The sequence below is a fragment of the Thalassophryne amazonica genome, chromosome 1 (genome assembly GCF_902500255.1).
Source record: "Thalassophryne amazonica chromosome 1, fThaAma1.1, whole genome shotgun sequence".
Taxonomy (NCBI): domain Eukaryota; kingdom Metazoa; phylum Chordata; class Actinopteri; order Batrachoidiformes; family Batrachoididae; genus Thalassophryne; species Thalassophryne amazonica.
The window spans coordinates 15,983,346-16,004,036 of record NC_047103.1 but is presented as its reverse complement, the minus strand read 5'-3'; the positions used below and the strand labels follow the sequence as shown (position 1 = coordinate 16,004,036).

Genomic DNA, 20,691 nt, shown 5'->3' with positions numbered 1-20,691 from the left:
TTTGACTTCTGTGGGTGTGAGTGGAGAAACCGGGAATAGTGCAACACTTATTTTTTTATCATTTTACACACAGTCCCAACTTTTTCTGGTTTGTGGTTGTTTCTGTTGCATTTCTGAAATGAAAAGTGTTAACATTTGTTTTTTCAAACGCAAATGCCAAACTCTTAACAATGCAGACTGATCTGAGTCCCATGATTTTTGAAAGTAGTAAGAGGTTACTTTGAAATAAATGAGATGCAGAGCTGCAGCCTAATATCTTTAAAAAATAACAAAAGTCAGCAGCTTATATTTTTATTCTAACTAGAGTTCATTTCCTCTTATTTTTCCTCAGTCACGTTTTGTGCTTGAACATAAAAAAAACTACATTTTATTATATGGTAGGTGATTTTGCCAACTTCTGATTGGCCCATTCGCCACTTTCTGGACTGTACCACATGCCGAGTTGACTCGCGTGCAGTAGTGCTAGCCAATCGAGCGACACCTATCGATGGCGTCGCTCGATAGAATGATGCTCTTATTATACTTTTATGTGTGTTTTTCGTACTGTTCTTTTATTTATCTTTAGTTGGTGCTATTGGAAAGCACTTTGGTTCAGTCAAAACTGTTGTAAAGTGCTATAGAAATAAAACTTGATTGATTGATCGTTAACGACCAATTGGATAACGCAATACGCCTACTTTGGCCTGCTTCGAGTTGCGTCGTGCGTTGTCATGACGACGCCGTGTACACAATGCAGTTAAAAACTAAGGACACAGAAAAAAAAAAAAACCCTGCTGGCTGCAGCAGCTCCTCGGTCTTCTCTCACAAATGTATTTAAATACAGTCCATAAAAGTCCTGCTCAGACTGATTGACAGGACATGTCCACATCAAGTATAACTCCAGACATCTCCACTCAGACGGTTCGTTCGTGCACATCTCGCGGTCAAAGTAGGAAAGATAAACTATAACAGAACTCAGAGCGCAGACCTGCAGCTCAGCACAAATATAAACTAGAAGATACATCAGAGTGCACAGTCTGTCTGCAGCCAAACTGCACTCTGATTCCTCTGTGCAGAGAACCTGCAGGCTGCGTTCTCACCTTCTCTCTGTCCCCTGCTGTGCGCACCTGACGCAGACATTCCTGTGTCGTCATGACACCACAGGAAGCTCGAGGCAGCCCCGGTGTGAAAGGGGCTTTAGCTTGTGCTCATGAAGTATTTTGGACCTGTTGGTGCAGTATGACAGTAATAATAAAGAGCTGAAACTTGAGATTGATTTTTCAGTTTTAGTATGTTTGACAAACTCCCAATTTTCTTGTTTACCATATAATAAAACAGTTATAGACTTTTAATTTCGGTGTACCCGTGATTATGCGGACCTGGTCAGGATGGGGTTCACCGAGGCCTTGGCCGAGGTGAACCTCATCAAAAGTACATAATTAGTACATAATGTACATAATGAGGTACACCTCATCAAAAGTCTATAATTGTATAAAGTCACCTAAAATAAATATCTTTGGAAAATAACAGCCTGTTAAAGTTCAGAGTTCTCAGCTGCTTTATGTGATTTCTGCTTCTGAACATCACTGCAGAGTTTCTCCACATCAGGTTTTTTTTTGTTTGTTTTTTTAAACACACGTGTGTGTGTGATTTTTATTCTGTTCATTTCTACAGTCTCATTTTAAAAGGAATTTTGACCGTTTATTTCATCTCATAAATTCAGTGTATCTGTCACCGACATGCACACGCTGTGAACAGGACGTACCGTCAGAACAGTCCAGGAAGAAATAAAGGCAGTGTGGCGCTTTTGTTTTACATGTTGCTTCATTCTGTGCTCATGTGCGCTCATACCCCTCCCCCACTCCCCCCCCCCTCTCCCTCCTCACAGTGAGCTGACAAACACACACAGACAGCTGCAGCGATTGGACCCAGTCCTAATTTTAGACGGCTTTAAGCAAAGCCACCCGGTATTTTTCAGCCTTCTGTTTCAAAAACTGATCGCCCAAATGATGGCAGGAAACCTCGCTGCCTAAAACCTTGGTTCCTGCTCCCATGAAGTTTTAATTCCATACCGTCCCAATCGTGTGATAAATAGCAAAGTTGACTCCCATCCCATGGGAATTCCACGACCCGTGGGATTCCCCAAAAAAATGTAAGCTTCTACTTTGGAGAAAACAGGCACCATCCCTACATTGAAGCATGGTGGTGGCAGCATCAAGCTGTGGGGATGTTTTTCAGCAGCAGGAACTGGAAGACTAGTCAAGATTGAGGAAAAAAGATGCAGCAATGAAAACCTGCTCCAGAGCTCTTGACCTCAGACTGGAGCAACAGTCCATCTTTCAGCAGGACAATGACCCTACGCACACCGCCAAGATATCAAAGGAGTGGCTTCAGGACAACTCTGTGAATGTCCTTGAGGAGTCCAGCCAGAGCCCTGAATGTGACTGAACATCTCTGGAGAGATCTGAAAATGGCTGTGCACCGATGCTCCCCATCCAACCTGATGGAGCTTGAGAGGTGCTGCAAAGAGGAATGGGCAAAACTGCCGAAGGATAGATGCACCAAGCTTGTGACATCATATTCAAGAAGATTTGAGGCTGTAACTGCTGCCAAAGGTGCATCAACAAAGTATTGAGAAAACAGTGTGAATACTTATGTACGCGTGATTTCCAGTTAATAAATTTGCAAAAATTAAAAAATAAATAAATAAATTATGGGGTGCTGTGAAGAAAATTTTGAGGAAAAAAATGAATTTACTCCTTTTTGGAATAAGGCTGTAACACAACAAAATGTGGAAAAAGTGAAGCACTGTGAATACTTTCCAGATGCACTGCATATCAGGTCATGGCACACTATCAAACTGGTTGTGACTATGACACTGGCATGCCGTACCGTTACCAGTAGCAGAAAAAACCTCAGAGGGGGGAACACTGGTTTGCTTTTAACCACATAGATTATAAGAGTGCGAAACAGTTTTTTCTACCTCTCCCACCATGTCAAAGAATGCTTTGGCCAGTTCTACAAGTATAGATGTACCGACAGTTGCTCTGGCGTAACCACTACCCCATGCATCCCTCTGTGCCCCAAGCACAACATAGCGATCTGTAGATCCAGAAGCAAACACGTCTCAAATGTACAAGAAAACAAACTAACAATGTGCGCTATCAGAAAAACTCAGACACAACAACACTTTGTGAGGAAATGTGCAAAATGAGAGTAACACCAACTCATCCTACCAGGATCTTTGAATCCTTTGATGACTCCAAACACATTATGGATCTCCTTGCTGACCAGAACATTATTCACCTCCACAGTGATGTTCATGCTGCCTCCCAGGTTGTAAGGCAACGAGCGGATACCGCCTTTAAAGCCGCTGTTTGCCTGAGCTTCAGGGCCGCCGATTTTCCTGAAAAAATTACAGAGCAGCAGGTCAACACATCTTAAGATCTGCCAACAACCAGAATCATGGTCAGTTACACGACCCCATGAACCAACCAGAATCAATCAGAAAGATTTGGACCTGGTCGGAGCTCCATCCTAGGTTCTGTTGGCCTGTTAAGTAAGTAAGTAATTTTATTTATATAGCACATTTCACAGACAAGAGCCACAAGGTGCTTCACAACATAAAAGCAGAGTACACCACACAAAACATCAGACAATGGCCGAGATATAAAACATAACATAGGATCACAGAGCAGCCTAAAAGCTAAGCAAACGCTTGAGTAAAAAAAAGTCTTAAGTTGGCTTTTAAAAGTATCGACAGAGTCCAGTGAGTGCAGAGAGCGGGGAGACCATTCCAAAGCCTGGGAGCAACAGCCTGGAAGGATCGCTCTCCTCTGTTTGCAAAATGGGTGCGAGGAACCATCAACAGATTTTGGTCCACAGACCTTAAAGCCCTGGCAGGGGCATAAGGTTGGATGAGGTCACAGATATAGGGAGGCGCCTGGCCATGTAGAGCTCTAAAAGTTAAAACCAAATTTTAAAATTGATCCTGAAGGACACTGGCAGCCAATGAAGCTCCTTTAAAATTGGGGAAATATGAGTCCTTCTGTTAGCTTGTGTCAGAATTCTTGCTGCAGAGTTCTGTACCAACTGCAGTCGACGCAACTCCTTCTTGTTTAGACATGAAAACAAACTGTTACAATAGTCTAAACGTGTTGACACAAAAGCATGAATAATAAGCTCTAAATCATTTCAAGACACCATTTTCCTGAGCTTAGAGATATTTCTTAATTGAAAGAAGCAATTACTCGTCAGCTGTTTACAATGCTGTACCAACAACATGTCTTTGTCAAAAATGACACCCAGGTTTTGAAGACATGATTTAGCAGACTGGCCCAGGTCTCCCAAGTACTGCTGAATACCTGGAATATGGGCATCAGGAGCAATAACCAATGTCTCTGTTTTGTCTGCGTTAAGCTGAAGAAAGTTATTCGTTAGCCATTGTTTAATTTCCGCCAAACAATGGAGGAGGGAATCAAGCCTCTTAATCTCAGATGGCTTAAAGGAGCAGTAAAGCTGGATGTCATCCGCAAATAACTGGTAAGAGACATCAGTAAATCTTTGAATGATCCTACCTAAAGGGATCAAGTACAATAAAAACAAAATGGGGCCCAATACAGAACCCTGAGGGACTCCACATAACAGGTCCGCAGACTCTGACCTTATCTGTTTAGCAAAACGCTAAAATCAATCAATCAATTTTATTTATATAGCGCCAAATCACAACAAACAGTTGCCCCAAGGCGCTTTATATTATAAGGCAAGGCCATACAATAATTACATAAAAACCCCAAAGGTCAAAACGACCCCCTGTGAGCAAGCACTTGGCAACAGTGGGAAGGAAAAACTCCCTTTTAACAGGAAGAAACTTCCAGCAGAACCAGGCTCAGGGAGGGGCAGTCTTCTGCTGGGACTGAGGGAGAGAACCAGGAAAAAGACATGCTGTGGAGGGGAGCAGAGATCAATCACTAATGATTAAATGCAGAGTGGTGCATACAGAGCAAAAAGAGAAAGAAACACTCAGTGCATCATGGGAACCCCCCAGCAGTCTAAGTCTACAGCAGCATAACTAAGGGATGGTTCAGGGTCACCTGATCCAGCCCTAACTATAAGCTTTAGCAAAAAGGAAAGTTTTAAGCCTAATCTTAAAAGTAGAGAGGGTGTCTGTCTCCCTGATCCGAATTGGGAGCTGGTTCCACAGGAGAGGAGCCTGAAAGCTGAAGGTTCTGCCTCCCATTCTACTCTTACAAACCCTAGGAACTACAAGTAAGCCTGCAGTCTGAGAGCGAAGCGCTCTATTGGGGTGATATGGTACTATGAGGTCCCTAAGATAAAAAGGGACCTGATTATTCAAAACCTTGTAAGTAAGAAGAAGAATTTTAAATTCTATTCTAGAATTAACAGGAAGCCAATGAAGAGAGGCCAATATGGGTGAGATATGCTCTCTCCTTCTAGTCCCCGTTAGTACTCTAGCTGCAGCATTTTGAATTAACTGAAGGCTTTTCAGGGAACTTTTAGGACAACCTGATAATAATGAATTACAATAGTCCAGCCTAGAGGAAATAAATGCATGAATTAGTTTTTCAGCATCGCTCTGAGACAAGACCTTTCTAATTTTAGAGATATTGCGTAAATGCAAAAAAGCAGTCCTACATATTTGTTTAATATGCGCTTTGAATGACATATCCTGATCAAAAATGACTCCAAGATTTCTCACAGTATTACTAGAGGTCAGGGTAATGCCATCCAGAGTAAGGATCTGGTTAGACACCATGTTTCTAAGATTTGTGGGGCCAAGTACAATAACTTCAGTTTTATCCGAGTTTAAAAGCAGGAAATTAGAGATCATCCATGTCCTTATGTCTGTAAGACAATCCTGCAGTTTAGCTAATTGGTGTGTCCTCTGGCTTCATGGATAGATAAAGCTGGGTATCATCTGCGTAACAATGAAAATTTAAGCAATGCCGTCTAATAATACTGCCTAAGGGAAGCATGTATAAAGTGAATAAAATTGGTCCTAGCACAGAACCTTGTGGAACTCCATAATTAACCTTAGTCTGTGAAGAAGATTCCCCATTTACATGAACAAATTGTAATCTATTAGATAAATATGATTCAAACCACCGCAGCGCAGTGCCTTTAATACCTATGGCATGCTCTAATCTCTGTAATAAAATTTTATGGTCAACAGTATCAAAAGCAGCACTGAGGTCTAACAGAACAAGCACAGAGATGAGTCCACTGTCTGAGGCCATAAGAAGATCATTTGTAACCTTCACTAATGCTGTTTCTGTACTATGATGAATTCTAAAACCTGACTGAAACTCTTCAAATAGACCATTCCTCTGCAGATGATCAGTTAGCTGTTTTACAACTACCCTTTCAAGAATTTTTTGAGAGAAAAGGAAGGCTGGAGATTGGCCTATAATTAGCTAAGATAGCTGGGTCAAGTGATGGCTTTTTAAGTAATGGTTTAATTACTGCCACCTTAAAAGCCTGTGGTACATAGCCAACTAATAAAGATAGATTGATCATATTTAAGATCGAAGCATTAAATAATGGTAGGGCTTCCTTGAGCAGCCTGGTAGGAATGGGGTCTAATAGACATGTTGATGGTTTGGATGAAGTAACTAATGAAAATAACTCAGACAAAACAATCGGAGAGAAAGAGTCTAACCAAATACCGGCATCACTGAAAGCAGCCAAAGATAACGATACGTCTTTGGGATGTTTATGAGTAATTTTTTCTCTAATAGTTAAAATTTTATTAGCAAAGAAAGTCATGAAGTCATTACTAGTTAAAGTTAAAGGAATACTCGGCTCAATAGAGCTCTGACTCTTTGTCAGCCTGGCTACAGTGCTGAAAAGAAACCTGGGGTTGTTCTTATTTTCTTCAATTAGTGATGAGTAGTAAGATGTCCTAGCTTTACGGAGGGCTTTTTTATAGAGCAACAGACTCTTTTTCCAGGCTAAGTGAAGATCTTCTAAATTAGTGAGACGCCATTTCCTCTCCAACGTACGGGTTATCTGCTTTAAGCTGTGAGTTTGTGAGTTATACCACGGAGTCAGGCACTTCTGATTTAAAGCTCTCTTTTTCAGAGGAGCTACAGCATCCAAAGTTGTCTTCAATGAGGATGTAAAACTATTGACGAGATACTCTATCTCACTTACAGAGTTCAGGTAGCTACTCTGCACTGTGTTGGTATATGGCATTAGGGAACATAAAGAAGGAAACGTATCCTTAAACCTAGTTACAGCGCTTTCTGAAAGACTTCTAGTGTAATGAAACTTATTCCCCACTGCTGGGTAGTCCATCAGAGTAAATGTAAATGTTAAGAAATGATCAGACAGAAGGGAGTTTTCAGGGAATACTGTTAAGTCTTCAATTGCCATACCATAAGGCAGAACAAGATCTAAGATATGATTAAAGTGGTGGGTGGACTCATTTACTTTTGAGCAAAGCCAATTGAGTCTAATATAGAATAAATGCAGTGTTGAGGCTGTCATTCTCAGCATCTGTGTTGATCTTAAAATCGCCCACTATAATTATCTTATCTGAGCTAAGCACTAAGTCAGACAAAGTTCTGAAAATTCACAGGAGAAACTCACAGTAATGACCAGGAGGCCGATAGATATCAACAAATATAAACTGTTTTTTGGGACTTCAATTTGGATGACAAGACTAAGAGTCAAGCTTTCAAATGAATTAAAGCTCTGTCGGGTTTTGATTAATTAATAAGCTGGAATAGAAGATTGCTGCTAATCCTCCTCCTCGGCCCGTGCTACGAGCATTCTGGCAGTTAGTGTGACTCGGGGGTGTTGACTCATTTAAACTAACATATTCATCCTGCTGTAACCAGGTTTCTGTAAGGCAGAATAAATCAATAATTGATCAATTATTATATCATTTACTAACAGGGACTTAGAAGAGAGAGACCTAATGTTTAATAGACCACATTTAACTGTTTTAGTCTGTGGTGCAGTTGAAGGTGCTATATTATTTTTTCTTTTTTAATTTTATGCTTAATAGATTTTTGCTGGTTATTGGTAGTCTGGGAGCAGGCACCGTCTCTACGGGGATGGGGTAATGAGGGGATGGCAGGGGAGAGAAGCTGCAGAGAGGTGGTAAGACTACAACTCTGCTTCCTGGTCCCAACCCTGGATAGTCACGGTTGGAGGATTTAAGAAAATTGGCCAGATTTCTAGAAATGAGAGCTGCTCCATCCAAAGTGGGATTGGATGCCGTCTCTCCTAACAAGACCAGGTTTTCCCCAGAAGCTTTGCCAATTATCTATGAAGCCCACCTCATTTTTTGGACACCACCAGACAGCCCGCAATTCAAGGAGAACATGCGGTCTAAACATGTCACTCCCGGTCCGATTGGGGAGGGGCCCAGAGAAAACTACAGAGTCCGACATTGTTTTTGCAAAGTTACACACCGATTCAATGTTAATTTTAGTGACCTCCGATTGGCGTAACTGGGTGTCATTACTGCCGACGTGAATTACAATCTTACCAAATTTACGCTTAGCCTTAGCCAGCAGTTTCAAATTTCCTTCAATGTCGCCTGCTCTGGTCCCCGGAAGACAATTGACTATGGTTGCTGGTGTCGCTAACTTCACATTCTCAAAACGGAGTCGCCAATAACCAGAGTTTGTTCCTCGGCGGGTGTGTCGCCGAGTGGGGAAAAACCGTTAGAAATGTGAACGGGTTGGCGGTGTACACGGGGCTTCTGTTTAGGGCTACGCTTCCTCCTCACAGTCACCCAGTCGGCCTGCTTTCCCGGCTGCTCGGGATCTGCCAGAGGGAAACTAACGGCGGCTAAGCTACCTTGGTCCGCAACCGACTACAGGGGCCTGGCTAGCTGTAGAATTTTCCACGGTGCGGAGCCGAGTCTCCAATTCGCCCAGCCTGGCCTCCAAAGCTACGAATAAGCTACACTTATACAAGTGCCATTACTGCTAAGGAGGCAGAGGAATAACTAAACATTTCACACCCAGAGCAGAAAAGTGCGGTGAGAGACAGGAGAAGCCACCATGCTAAACCGGCTAAGAGCTAGTAGCTGCGCTAAGCTAGCAGATTCGTAAAACACGCAAAGTGAATAACGTGTAAATAATTTAGAGGTGATTCAGCAGAGGGAGTGCTTTAGTTAAAGCACATGAAGATAACACTGTGAAACAAATCGTTATCTAGGTAACTAGATCAATCTAACTGCGCAGATTAAACAGCTAACAGATACAGCAAAACACCGCTGTGCTCCGGAACAGGAAGTGATACATACCGCAGTGAGAGCCAACCACCAGTAGAGGCAAGCAAGAGCAAAAAAAGCTGCGCCCAGACAGATATGAAAAAAACCACCGAAGAACTGACCCCGACAGTCCGACATGATCCCTCAGTCTATTCAGCAGGATCTTGGTGGTCAACAGTATCAAAGGCAGAGGACAAATCCAAAAGAACCAACACGGTGGACTTCCCAGCATCAGCAGACATCATAATGTCGCTGGACACTTTCAAAAGAGCCGTTTCCGTAGAGTGTTGTCTACGAAAAACCGGACTGAAACCTGTCATGAATGTTATTCAGATCCAGGAAGAGTGTCGTTGGTCTGAAACCACCCTCTCGAGGATCTTAGACAGGAATGGGAGCTTAGAAATAGGTCTAAAACTACTTAGCTCCATTTGATTTAAACCTGTTTTTTCAGTAGAGGCAACACTATGGCATGCTTAAAAGCACTGGGAAACACACCGGTGGACAAAGAAAGATTTACCATTCTAGTAATGCACGGACCAATTACCTCAAATACTTTAATAAAGAGCCTGTAGGGAAGGATGTCCAATGAGCAAGAGGAAGGTTTCATCTTGCTCACCAATGCCGAAATATCAGCAAGTGTCACAGCCCTAAATGAAGACCAAATGCTGGGAGCAGGCTCAATAACAATAGAAGTACCACACAGGGAGGGTGGAATTTTATCCTTAATCAACTTGATTTTGTCAGCGAAAAACTCAAAAAAGCATTGCTGTCAGCCTCAGAAAACACAGGAGTAACTGAAGCAGCAGGACATACAAGAGAGTTGATTGTATCAACAACACTCTGGGATTCTTCTTATTCACAGACACCAGCTGACGTATGTAGACAGAACGGGCACTCTCAGCCATTTTGTTATATGATAGAACCAGCTCCCTGAGATGAAGCCTGTAAACCTCAAGTTTAGAGGATTTCCACAGGCGTTCAGTCCTTCGACACAGTCTCTTAAGACTTAAGAGCTCTTCATTAATCCAAGGGCACTCATTTTTCTGTAAAGACACGTATTTGACAGGAGCCAACTGATCAAGAATAGTATCACAGTGTTGGTTAAAACACTGGACAAATTGTCCATATCAAGAAAATCAGTGAACAAACAAGGATTAAACATAGAAGAAAATCTTTCTGCAGTTTCAGCAGTGATGATACGCCTCCGAGACTTAACTTCTAAGGGCTTCTGATCAGAGCTGGAATGCAGGTCAAACGAAACAAGACTATGGTCGCTCAAGTGGACATCTTTTATAGACATATTTAAAATGTCTAGGCCAAGTGTAAAAACAATCTAAAATGTGACACTTTTGGTGAGTGGGCTCAGAAACATGTTGCACAAAATTAAAAGCTTCAGTCAATGATAAAAGCTCCATAGCAGAGCAAGATAACTTGTCATCAACATGAAGGTTAAAATATCCAAGAATTAAAACAGATTCCAACGTTATAATAGAGGATAAAAAGTCACTAAAATCCTTAAGAAAGGGAGTAGCAGGGCCTGGGGGGCGATAAACCAACACACAGAAAAATGGGTTTGAGAAACCCACCTTGACCAACTGTGATTCAAAAGAGGGAAAATCCTGTGACTATACCCCTTTACACACACAATCCTCTTTATAAACGATGGCAAGGCCCCCACCACGGCGACAGGGGCGGGGCTTCCCAAGGACACAGAACCCAGCAGGGCAGAGCTCATTTAAATGAAGAAATTCCTCTTCTCTGCCAAGTCTCCGAAAGGCACATTAAGTCCAACATTTCCGTTGATATAAGATCATTCAGGGAAAATGATTTATTGGCGATTGAACGGACGTTCAATAAACCAAGACACAAGGTGGACGACGTCATGTAGGCGCTGTCTGAGGCTCGCAATGGGATAGGACGAAGACAGTGGTCACGTGGACTCCAGCTGATCCGTGCAGGCGGAGGCGTAAACACGGAAGTGCACAGTAGCGATGGAACTACGCCACCAGGATACCAGCGCTGAGAAAAGTCTAGAACACCCGTACCTAACCGAACAGGTGTTGATGCAGATGTGCCATCGCACACATCAAAGAGAGGAATGTGGTAGAGGAAGCAAGCCCGTCCTCGGCCACCGGTGCTGGCGCCCAAACGCGCCGCTGCACGCCTTCTCTTCACCTGGACACCAGCCCGCGAGCCTCTTCTCTTATCCAAAAAGCCTTTTTTCCTCAGTCTCCTGCAGATCTTACACGGCACCCTCAACAGCAGCGGATAATCAGGTGAGTCGGAGCTGATAGTTAGGGGCGGAGGAAACGCCTGGTTGAACCTGTCTCGTGAAGCAAATAGGCTCTCCATTGTCTCCTTGATATGAAACAAAGAGTCCCGATCGTAAGTCCGTAAAGCCAAGACACCTCCATCTGCTAGTCGGCTGCTAAAATAACAACGTTGTAAAAGTGGCCATTAGTAACCAACACACAGGAGTCCGAGCGACTGCCACGCCAGTCACAGGCGCCATCTTGGAAAAAGTGTTTCTCAAGACCCTAAGAGCTGAAGACTGTTCAGTCTGATAGATTTCACCATTCAGTGGCAAAACTACCAACTGTTTGTGTATTAAGATACTCACACTGGGCTTGTTTGCAACATTTCACACCATAATTAGGCCGACTTGCAAATTGGTCCACGCCCAATATTTGCCCAAACAACCTCTTGCCTGGTTGCATTCCCAGCAGGCATCAACCATTTTACCTCAAGCTTTCAATGCTGTGGTTGAAAACTGGACAGTTGCATCAGTCCTGCACCAGGTTCCCCCCATGGAGTTGCCACTACAAGAAAAACTCACCACAGTGCAAGAGCTGCTTTTGTAAATGTATAATACAACTTCATCAAAAACCCCATATTTAACAAGCATATAAGTTTTGTAAAAAATATACCTGAGTTTATACTTACAATGTGGCCTGAAAGTGTCAGGCTTCAGGTGTTACTAGTCCTACACTCTCCAGGTCATACTGTACATTTTTTCAGTAAGTAACACACCTCAATACAGGTAAAGGTTTTCCCAGGCTTACTTGATTTCCATGCCTGGAGTGTAGTTACTTGTACCAGGACACCTTTACGCTAATTTGGTAGTGTTTTAACTACCAACTGGCCACATTAAAGAAAACAACCGTTTTTTTAGTGTGAGCATGCTTACTAGTTGATGGTAAGGCTTAGACGTTGATGCTAACCACTGTAGAAATGTTATGGAGCCATTATAAAATAAATTAGCTTCAAGTGCGGTGATCCTGACAGCATATTGCCAATGGTTACCCAGTGTTAGTAACGTGGTGGAATGTTTCACACCCGAAATCTAATAATTCTTGGATTACATTCCACCAGCATGAAGCGAAAACACTGTAAACCCAAATTTAATTTTATACATATATACAGACACAGAACTGCGTAAATTTGAGAATATTTAACAAAACATAATTCACATTTAACTGTAAGATACACACACTTTAATATGAAAGCTGCCTAATGTGTATGTGGCCTTACAATAGAAGAGTTTGCGCCATGTCAGCAGTGATGGTTTGGGCTGGAATAGTGGGTAAGCCAGATGACTTTTGTTGGGGGGAACTGGGTGTGGTTGAAGGAGGGAAATCCAGGAGTGTAAGGATCCCAGAACCCAGATGGACCTGAAGGTCACACATACAAAAGTTGCAATTAAGGGACAAAAAGTGCCAACTGGATTACACACTGCCACCTGCTAAGATGTTAATCCTGGCTAGAAACTCTTGATAACTAGAGAGACACACATGAATGAGGCCCTTTAAATTCTCCTTTAAGTCTGAATCCCACATTATTGTAGTGTTGAAGAAATCAATGCGCCCCAAGGTGGGGCAGTTTCAGAATACAGCCTTTTGCTCAAACACACCTCAACACTCCAATACCCAAACCTTCAGTTAGTGAACACCCTGTTCTGAGTTTGTCCTTCTAAAAACACATTTAAATGATGTCAATACAGAGAGTTAAAAACTTACATGTCCGTACAGTGCAGTTTTAGTATTGTAATTGTAGTTGTAGTCTTGAGGATCGGGATAGATGAGAACAGCAGAGACCCCTCTGGCTGCAGCATTATTCACCTTTCAAGAGACAAAAGACACACAAAAGGTCTTTGTTTTCTTCTGTCCACACAGATCAAATCAGCATCACAGCAGCAGCCTGACACACAAACCTGCTCTGCAAAACTGATGCTTCCTACTCGAAGTAGCAGCACAGAGCCCTTCAGCTCAATCTTGTTGTTCTGTAGAACATCCAGGTCCTGCGGACGACCGTAGTTGCCGTACACCAGCTTCCCCTGAAGACGAGTAACGGAGACAAAAACTGACTTCAGTACAATGAATCAAAGCATCGTGACACTACCATTATCACAGGGCAAACAGATCACCAGTTCAAAAGTGTCCAGATTTATTCAAGCATCTTTAAAACAAAACAAATCCAGCGTTATGTTAAGGCCGTGGCAATGCTGCAGGTGGGAGGATTCTCTTGTATTCAGAACACCACATTAAAAAAAAAAAAAAAAAAAAACGAAGTCACAAAGACATTACACGTGCCGTTCCCACGATGTCTGATCGACTGTCTCATCTTTACGGTTCCATTTCACACTGAATGAATTAAATGTGGAGGTTGTAGCTTTAAGTAAATGAACCAAAATGGTTACAAACTTAGGCACAGTGACATCAATCCCGCCATTCAACCAGCCACAACAGCCATTATTTTATTTGAAAAGAAAGTGGCAGTCATGGCAATCCTTCATTGGTGAGGAACAGAGTCTTGATCGATCACCAGAAGGGATGATGGACAGGGGATGGGGGGACTTCATCCACTGTCGATCCAGAGACACCTGTGCGTGGGTGGTTGTTAATGTGTTTGCTGGCGTTGCACGCCGGCAAACACACTGTCCTTGACAGATCCGTAATTCCAGGAATCCCAGACAATCGGGGTGTGAGGACCTGCTGCAGCCTTCATCCACCTTCACAGCCATTGGGTTACAACCCATCACTTCCTCCACCTGATCTGCCATTGGTCTTCTTATTACCCATCTCGTGTTCCGGGTTCCTGTTGGGCCATCATGGATACCGTAGCAACCACAGGGCACACAAAGTCCCCACCGTAATTTACCCCAGGCAATCCCGTACTTGAGTCTTTTGAAGATGAAGTGGTGAAATCAATGGGATCATAAAACGTATGGACACAGAAACAGAAGTTACATTCCAGGTTCAGCCAAACTTTGCAAACCGAATCATCTTCATGCTTCGTGCACATTTCGTTCTTGACTTGCCTGTTAATCATGTTAGCAAACTACTAAAATTAACCAATATCACTTCTAAACCTGCATCAACAACCTTCTACGCCTGAAAAAACACTCATCAAAATGAGTCGAATACCATTTTTAAAGTAATTATATCCTGGCAGAGCTACGTGGAGCATTTGATGAAGTCGATTAAAAGATCAAACAAGAACATTTTCAAGCTTTGGCAACTTACCTCAACGTTTCCCTGAAGACTGTAAGACAGATAACCTTCCGGCCGGAAGGTGTCTGAACCAAAAACAACACGGTTTGGATGATTGCTGTAAATGAGAACAAACAGCAAACATAAATAATCAGTTTAATTTGATCTAGAAACATCAATTTGATGGATATGAATCTCTGGACAGTCACATTCTTAACCTTGTGCATATACTGGACAAGCTTATAGCATCTGTAAGTCATGAACCGTGATGGTCTGTAATTGTGTCATGGTCTTGTTTATTGTTTCCAGTTGCAAACTTTGACATACTTTGGTAACGCGGTCATATATGCAGTGACATCACCAGGAGATTTTCCAGAAGCTTCAAGGTATTGATGAAGTTATACTACAGGTGTGGTAGTTTTTTTCCCACACTACACAACCCCCCAACATCACATTGTACATATATATGCATTATGCCATCAAACTGCACACTATACCAGATTTATGGGAAACTATGAGATTATAAACCCCAAGTTTCAGAATGCATATGTGTGAAAGTGTGAAATGATTTTTATTGTAGTCACCAACCAAAAAATAAAAGATAATTAAATTTGACCTAAAAGTACCTTTAACCAGCAGAGCCCAAGGTGTATGTCCTTGATTTTACCATACCTTAGGGACCCTTCACACATAGTTCGAATAAGTACAACTCAGGGCGACTCACGGCGGAACAGCTCGTATGAGCGAACCACGAAAAAAGTTGTGCCAACGGGCAGACGTGAACAATGCTGCTGTGACGGTTTATGTATGTGGGAACACAGTGCGAGCAGCTGCTGTGACTGTGTTTGGACTATTACCACTCCAATATAAAAGGTAAAATGTTTACGTGAGCCGTGTTGCACTAATGCACCTGGTGCTTATGTCAGAATCATTAAAACCAGAACACTCGTTCTGATAAAAACAAACTTTGTTGCGCAGCTCATTTGCTGGCACTTAAAAATGACAGAAACATGGTACAAGACATCGTCTGCTCATCTTGGTGTGTATGTGTGCATATTTCCTTTTACCCACAACACACACCTGCTAAGTATCAGTCTAACCTTTGTGACCATAAATACATCATCACACTCAATAGGATTTTGGTTGCATCCGGGGTGTGGTGTGAAACATTTTATTGTCAAGACCAGATTATAAAAAATGTTGCTTTTCAAAGTTTTAAATTTCAGTTCAAAGTAAAAACGCACCATGAGGTCAATAACTGCGAAGATTTAAAAAATAATAATAATAATCATTTAAAAAAGCCACGAGAATCAGTTCATTTTTTAAGTGGGGAAAATGCATTGGTTTGTGCGTGAACCTGTCTGGTGTCTGCAGCTGAACGTAGTGGACATCAGTCCATGGCTCCATCTCCAACTGTTTGAATGTTCAAAGATATGATTAGCGGCATCCATGTCCTCCTCGCTGCCTGCTAAACGCTGGGGAAGTTCAAAGGCCCTACAGAAAGAGAGGAAAAAAAACATTTCCTGTCAAGTTCACCTTAATTCTGACTTCTGAAGAAGCTCCTGTGGTGCAGCTGTTTTGGCAGCGTTCTAAAGATCAACCCCACAGAGCACATGACACAGAGCATGTCTCCAGTTTGCTTGCAAATAATTACAAAGCTTTTAACAGATTGTTTGCAAAAATATACACAGAGATAAAAGTTGTGCAACAGTTCTCTCTGCAGTCACACGACAAGAGATCAGATTCAAATCGGGCCGAGGGGGGTCATACACTGTGTAACGGGCACAGATCTGTGTGCGCGCCACATTTGCATTACATGAAGGCAAAATAATAGAATCAATTCAGATTCACTTCCAGTGGTTATGTGAACGCACCCAGTGTACTTACAAACATTCAAGGTAAGAGGTATATAAAACACATTTTAACTGTAAGACTGAAGTGAAAATGGAAATTTGTACAGTAAAGTTCTTATCAAAAAATAGAAACTCTTGAGTCTTCAGTTTTCTCTGCTCGATGTTTCATCAGATCCTCTTTTTGCGCTGCTTTCATGACTCCATTTAAAATAGCCATGGACAGTATGAGAGTAAAAGGTTATCTGGATGCTGAACCAAACTTAACAAACGTACTTCAGAGTCTCGTCGAAGGACTGAGCAGAGAGTTTATCCGACAGCATGTCTATGAGGTCCTTCCAGTCCAGCTCAGCTGCTGGAGCTGGCACGCTGCTGGACGTTGTCTTCACATGGGGTATGTTGTCGCATTGCACAGGCGCCAGTTTAGGCTTAGGTTGAGTCAAATACCCAATCAGACAACCTGGACAACACACAGAAAAAACATAAATGTAAAGCTGGTGTTGACATATGTACAATCTTAAAAAAAACAAAACAACTGACAATAAGACATGTTCTTATTATCACCATGACAAATTGTCTACATTCTGCAGCTTTGCTTAAAAACTTAGGCAATTTTATGACCATGGAATTACAATCTACAATTTAAATTACAAGAACTTTGGTGTAATCAAGTAAAACAAATGCGATTAAACTGTCAACATCTCTCTCAAAGCTTTTTGTCCAATTTATTATCAGCAATTCTGCAAAAAAAAAAAAAGAAAAAAAAAAAGACAGTTTGAAACTGATTTATGTTTAGGTGTTTTCATCGAGTAAATTACACACATTTACCAGTTCTGGTAGCTCAATTAAGATGTTTCCCGAATGAGATGTGACATGCAGAGAAATCACGATGGTATTTGTCACAGTCATGTGGCAGTTATCAGAAAGAGAGGCTGCACAGAGTTAAGTCACCCTGAGGTCAGTAAAGCTAAACAGGACATGCCAACTCAGCAAATTATTAATCCCCAAAAAACAACAAGCTCAGTAAAAACTGTGTGTGGAGATGTGACATGGTGTAACACTTGGAAAACAAAAACTGACTGCTTGGTATAAACGCTGACAGGAGAAAACGAGATTGGCTCACCAACACCAAAGATCCCCAGCGTTCCTATGACCAGGAAGCAAACTGTTCGCTGGTTCCGACGGCGAGGAGCCGGCTTGAAGCTCGCAGGTTCCCCTGACTGAACCTCATCCTCGCCCACATCAGTCATTGTGACCTCAATATTCCTATCGGCCTCATCCATCGGCTGCAAACTGAATCCTTTGTAGCGAACACTGTGGACCTAAAGAGAGGCAAAGATCCCGATCAGCTACACGACAGGCTGCAAACTCACCAAGAGTCAGTGCTTCATGTCCGACAGCAATCGGACGTCCTCCTCGCTCAAACACTCGGCAGCTTATTCGAGTGAGTTACCAATGAATGCCAAGACAACGATGGACAACCTGACCGTCTGGACATAGCATGAATTGTCGAGTGTTGCATCACATGGTGGAGGAAGCAATATCTGACACCAGTAACAAATATAAACCTATTGGATTAACCATGGAATTGATCAGCTGTCTCTGAATGCTATTGACACCATTTTTTCTACAAGAAGGTCAGGACCGGGGGGATCCTGCCTGCCCAGATGGAACGTATCCTGCAGGCTATGTCCTCGACTCCCTGGAGTTCCTGGCGTGTGGCAGCTTGGCGCCTTTCTCTGTTGAGGATTTATTCATTTTGGTCTTATTGTAGCAGGGCTGGTACTTTTTGGCTTATGTGCTGCCCTGATCTACCGGAAAATTGGCAAGACGTCGCATCAAGAACCACAGGCACCCGCTTGTCGGTCATGATTAACGAGGTTGGCAAGGCAGTGCATTCTCAGACTGCATTGACTCTTGAACTCAGACGCAAAATGGAAGAACCTTGGAACTGATGCGTCCCTTGCAGCTGAAGCTGAAGCTTTCGGAGGCCGGTGAATATTTTTAATTCATAATTGGGAATATTCTTAATTCATAATTGGGATTTGGCTGTCAAGTGGAACTGTTAAGTGTTTTTCACTGCTTGGCTGCAACACTACAGGCTATCTAGCCTCAAGGTCAATTGCCCAGTTTACCTCCAGAGGAATTTATTCAGGCTCTGGTGAGATTATTCAGCTCCATTCTTATCTCAGCCCACAAGGACAATAAACTGACAGACTTACACATGAACTGAAGTAGGGCTGAAACGATTAATCGAGTAATTTGAATAATTTGATTACAAAAAATGTTCTTCGTTTAAAGCTGTAGTACATATGCCACGCCTGTAGGTGGCACTGTAACGCTCCCACAAAAAACAGAAGACCGTAGAGCATGCCCATAACTAATGTAAGCGCTAATCAATGTAGCAGGCGATGCTACAGGTTGCACAAAGCCACAAGCTGGTAAAATAAAGCCTTTTAAGAGAAGGGGTCCACGCTGATCGTCTGAAATGAACTTATTATGCATATAAAGTGAAGTATATGTGAAATATACACTCAACAAAAATATAAATGCAACACTTTTTGTTTTGCTCCCATTTTGTATGAGATGAACTCAGAGATCTAAAACTTTTTCCACATACACAATATCACCATTTCCCTCAAATATTGTTCACAAACCAGTCTAAATCTGTGATAGTGAGCACTTCTCCTTTGCTGAGATAATCCATCCCACCTCACAGGTGTGCCATATCAAGATGCTGATTAGACACTATGATTAGTGCACAGGTGTGCCTTAGACTGTCCACAATAAAAGGCCACTCTGAAAGGTGCAGTTTTGTTTTATTGGGGGGGGGGATACCAGTCAGTATCTGGTGTGACCACCATTTGCCTCATGCAGTGCAACACATCTCCTTCGCATAGAGTTGATCAGGTTGTCAATTGTGGCCTGTGGAATGTTGGTCCACTCCTCTTCAATGGCTGTGCAAAGTTGCTGGATATTGGCAGGAATTGGTACATGCTGTCGTATACACCAGTCCAGAGCATCCCAAACATGCTCAGTGGGTGACATGTCCGGTGAGTATGCCGGCCATGCAAGAACTGGAACATTTTCAGCTTCCAAGAATTGTGTACAGATCCTTGCAACATGGGGCCGTGCATTATCCTGCTGCAACATGAGGTGATGTTCTTGGATGTATGGCACAACAATGGGCCTCAGAATCTCGTCACGGTATCTCTGTGCATTCAAAATGCCATCAATAAAATGCACCTGTGTTCTTCGTCCATAACAGACGCCTGCCCATACCATAACCCCACCGCCACCATGGGCCACTCGATCCACAACACTGACATCAGAAAATCGCTCACCCACACGACGCCACACACGCTGTTTGCCATCTGACCTGGACAGTGTGAACCGGGATTCATCCGTGAAGAGAACACCTCTCCAACATGCCAAACGCCAGTGAATGTGAGCATTTGCCCACTCAAGTCGGTTACGACGATGAACTGGAGTCAGGTCGAGACCCCGATGAGGACGACGAGCATGCAGATGAGCTTCCCTGAGACAGTTTCTGACAGTTTGTGCAGAATTCTTGGTTATGCAAACCGATTGTTTCAGCAGCTGTCCGAGTGGCTGGTCTCAGACGATCTTGGAGGTGAACATGCTGGATGTGGAGGTCTTGGGCTGGTTGGATGTACTGCCAAATTCTCTGAAACGCTTTTGGAGATGGGTTATGGTACAGAAATGAACATTCAGTACACGAGCAACAGCTCTGTTTGACATTCCTGCTGTCAGCATGCCAAATGCACGCTCCCTCAAATCTTGCGACATCTGTGGCATTGTGCTGTGTGATAAAACTGCACCTTTCAGAGTGGCCTTTTATTGTGGGCAGTCTAAGGCACACCTGTGCACTAATCATGGTGTCTACTCAGCATCTTGGTATGGCACACCTGTGAGGTGGGATGGATTATCTCAGCAAAGGAGAAGTGCTCACTATCACAGATTTAGACTGGTTTGTGAACAATATTTGAGGGAAATGGTGATATTGTGTATGTGGAAAAAGTTTTAGATCTCTGAGTTCATCTCATACAAAATGGGAGCAAAACCAAAAGTGTTGCGTTTATATTTTTGTTGAGTGTATATA

At 42.6% G+C, this 20,691-nt stretch overlaps 1 protein-coding gene across 1 annotated transcript in view; it reads right to left on the bottom strand.

The window, feature by feature from the left end:
- Positions 1–20,691, bottom strand: part of tfr1b (transferrin receptor 1b) — an 84,028-nt gene that overhangs the window by 54,256 nt on the left and 9,081 nt on the right. The window contains 7 exon segments of the mRNA XM_034166104.1: positions 13,246–13,347; positions 13,440–13,562; positions 14,752–14,836; positions 16,076–16,142; positions 16,145–16,212; positions 16,845–17,028; positions 17,692–17,890. Coding sequence (XP_034021995.1) covers positions 13,246–13,347; positions 13,440–13,562; positions 14,752–14,836; positions 16,076–16,142; positions 16,145–16,212; positions 16,845–17,028; positions 17,692–17,890 — 828 coding nt within the window.